The 2636-nt window shown below is 51.4% G+C and overlaps 2 protein-coding genes across 2 annotated transcripts; one reads left to right on the top strand and one right to left on the bottom strand.

Moving 5' to 3' along the window:
- Positions 1-124: 124 nt before the first annotated feature.
- H310_06647 (hypothetical protein) lies at positions 125-482 on the bottom strand (the record flags this gene model as incomplete). The annotated part of the gene is made up of 2 exons (XM_008871787.1): positions 125-138; positions 191-482. 2 exons carry the CDS (start codon positions 480-482, stop codon positions 125-127), a joined length of 306 nt encoding a protein of 101 aa, XP_008870009.1.
- Positions 483-883: 401 nt separating this feature from the next.
- Positions 884-1568, top strand: H310_06646 (hypothetical protein; the record flags this gene model as incomplete). The annotated part of the gene is made up of 2 exons (XM_008871786.1): positions 884-1254; positions 1310-1568. The coding sequence occupies 2 exons, from the start codon at positions 884-886 to the stop codon at positions 1566-1568; spliced, it is 630 nt and encodes a 209-aa protein (XP_008870008.1).
- Between the last annotated feature and the right edge of the window lie 1068 nt (positions 1569-2636).

The raw sequence follows: 2636 nt of genomic DNA, 5'->3' as shown, positions 1-2636 counted from the left end.
AGCGTGTCGTTGATGCCGCCCAGCTTGGCGATCATGCACGTGTTCTTTGTGTCCTCGATTACCCTGGCGACCTGTCGGAACGAAAAGCCGACCGACACGTGCTTGATGGCGAGCTTGAAGCGCGTCACAGCGGGGATCCTGACCGTGTAGCCGACGCCACTCTCGTTCTCGGTGAAAAGCGACAGCGCACTGCGCCGCAGCTTGGCGATCTTTCGGTTGCGAGCGTCGATGCCCGTGAGTTCTTCCCCGTCGTCATCGTCCGCCTCCAAGGCCGCAACCTCGTCCTCGGGGCGGAACATCATCTCGCCGATGATGACCTTGACGATCGAGTCCGAGATGACCAGGTTGATTTCGTCGCTGTCCATGTCGATGTAGTTGTGCATGGTGTTCGCGCGAGGAATCGCCAAGTCGAAGAACGAGTCCTGTCGCGCAGAGGACTGGGCACTGTACTCAGCCCAATTCTCGCCGTGCTGAGACTGCATGTGCTTCGTGATGACGTCGCTACGGTACTGTTCGCCAAAGAACTGGTTGGTCGTCCGCGGGCCGCGCTTGCGCTTGATCCCGCCGGCCTCAGTGGCGACACAGCGGCCAAAGTAGAATCAGACTTGGAGCGGGCACTCTTGACAACGAGGCCGTCCTGGGAGGTTATCTCCAGGGCGTACTTACGCGCGTAGGACGGTTGCCAAGAGTGCTTGGCCTTGGACTTGGGCGCTATCAATTTGAATTCGCGCAATCAGCAATGGGATCGTCCGCACAACAGTCCACAAGAAGTCCGCGGACTTTCTTAAAAGTAGAAAAAGTTCAGCCCTTAAATGTGTAATTATCGTGTTAAATGTGAAATCTTGCACGATTTATGAGGCCTGGTGTACACGAGCCGGAGAAGATGAACACATACGCTAAAAATGTGTCGCGGCGGACCTTCCTCACAATACTATGGCGCCTCGAAAGCGAAGGCAAGGAGTACTTTTACTTGGACGAAACCAACTACAACACCTGGTGCTCGCGCGAATACGGATGGAGTGTCACGGGCAAACGTGCGGTCGTGAAGCGCACGACGTCGAAGGGCGAGAACATGCAAGTTATTGCGAGCATTGGCCGCGGGGGGCTTGTTTATCACGAGTCTAAATTCGGAACAAACCGGGCTGAGCACATGCACGAGTACGTGCGCGAGCTCCTCGGCGTCCTTGCCCAGTATCTGTCGTTGGACGATGTGATAGTTTTGACAACGCTCCATGCCATAGTGGCATTGAGGATGTTTTGTGGCAACGGAATTTGCCACACCGACATTGCTCCGGCTCGGTCCCTACAGTCCCATGCTGAATCCAATCGAAAACGTCTTCTCTGCGTTTAAGTCGGATGTCAAGCGAAGTCTTCGCCAGCGGCGCCAAGAGCTCCTCACTATTCCCCCCAACACCACCATCAAAGCTCACCGCGGCCGCATTCTTGAGGAAGCGTCGCAAGAAACTCTCCAAGTTGTCACACCAAGCCTGTGTGCCAAGTGCTTCTTGCACACTCGGAAGTTTTACGAAGCTGTGATCAACTTGGAGGATATGCAGGTCGGTACTTGATACCGTTTAAACGAATAAATTGAATTTCAGAGATGATTTTTCTATGTGCTGCACAACTTGTACTTCCGATTGGCACAACTTGAAGGTAAAAAGTTGCAGTATCGTCGGATCATACGTGCCGCATGAACTGGCAAGTTCACCACAGCTGAGTTGGTCAAACGTCATTCCATGCCGATCAGTCCTCGACGTGTATGCCAGGTGCTTACTGTGAGCGCCAGTTCAAGAAGAGTCTCACTGCACCAATGATGACACCAACCTACAATAAGGGCACGTGAGCAATGCGCGTCTGAGGCGTGTCACTGGAGTGCCAAATTTGCTGGTCTAGTGTGGTCAGACGACAAGAAGTGGAACCTGGACGGTCGTAATGTAACTACTACTGAGTTCATCTGGCACGCCGTCGCGGGACATCTCCAACCGACAGACTCTGGTAGTGGTGTTACGGTTACGGTGCATTGAACAGGCGAGGCAAGTCGGAACTTGCCTTTTCGAAGGTGAACAAGATGAGGAAGGGTATATTGATACAGGTAATCCCTGTCTTAATGGAAGTCCATCAAACTTTATAACTGTTACATTCTATAGAGTAGATTCTCATCAATATACAAAGGTTTTTTGCGTGACACTGTCAAGAATTTCAAGAATACTACGCACTATTGCGACCATGCCTGAAACCGGTCATCACGACCTAAAGCTGTCGAATGGATGGGAATACAACTTCTTGAAACAGCATGGTCTCCATTCACGACGTCTTTTGGCGAGGCTGCTTCTGTCGAAGAAGAAACAATTAAGAGAGGACGCCAACGGTGTCAAGAAGTATTGTCGGCTTACCTTTTGCGGATGTGAATAACTTTGACAAAACGGCTTTCTTCTACTGCATGCCACCGGGACGCGCCATTTCCAACAAAAGTATAAGCGGAATGAAGAACTACAAAAAGAGACTTACTGTTGCTGTGGTCACAAACGCGGATGGTACAGACAAACGGCCATTGTACTTTGTCGGCCATACTTCAAAACCAGGATGTTTCGATGGACAGTCTGCTGATGAATTGGGTGTTCAAAATCATGGAAGCA

Source organism: Aphanomyces invadans (assembly GCF_000520115.1).
Source record: "Aphanomyces invadans strain NJM9701 unplaced genomic scaffold supercont1.12, whole genome shotgun sequence".
Taxonomy (NCBI): Eukaryota; Oomycota; class Saprolegniomycetes; order Saprolegniales; family Verrucalvaceae; genus Aphanomyces; species Aphanomyces invadans.
The sequence above is the reverse complement of the archived record's forward strand: the minus strand, read 5'-3'. Positions and strand labels throughout refer to the sequence as shown.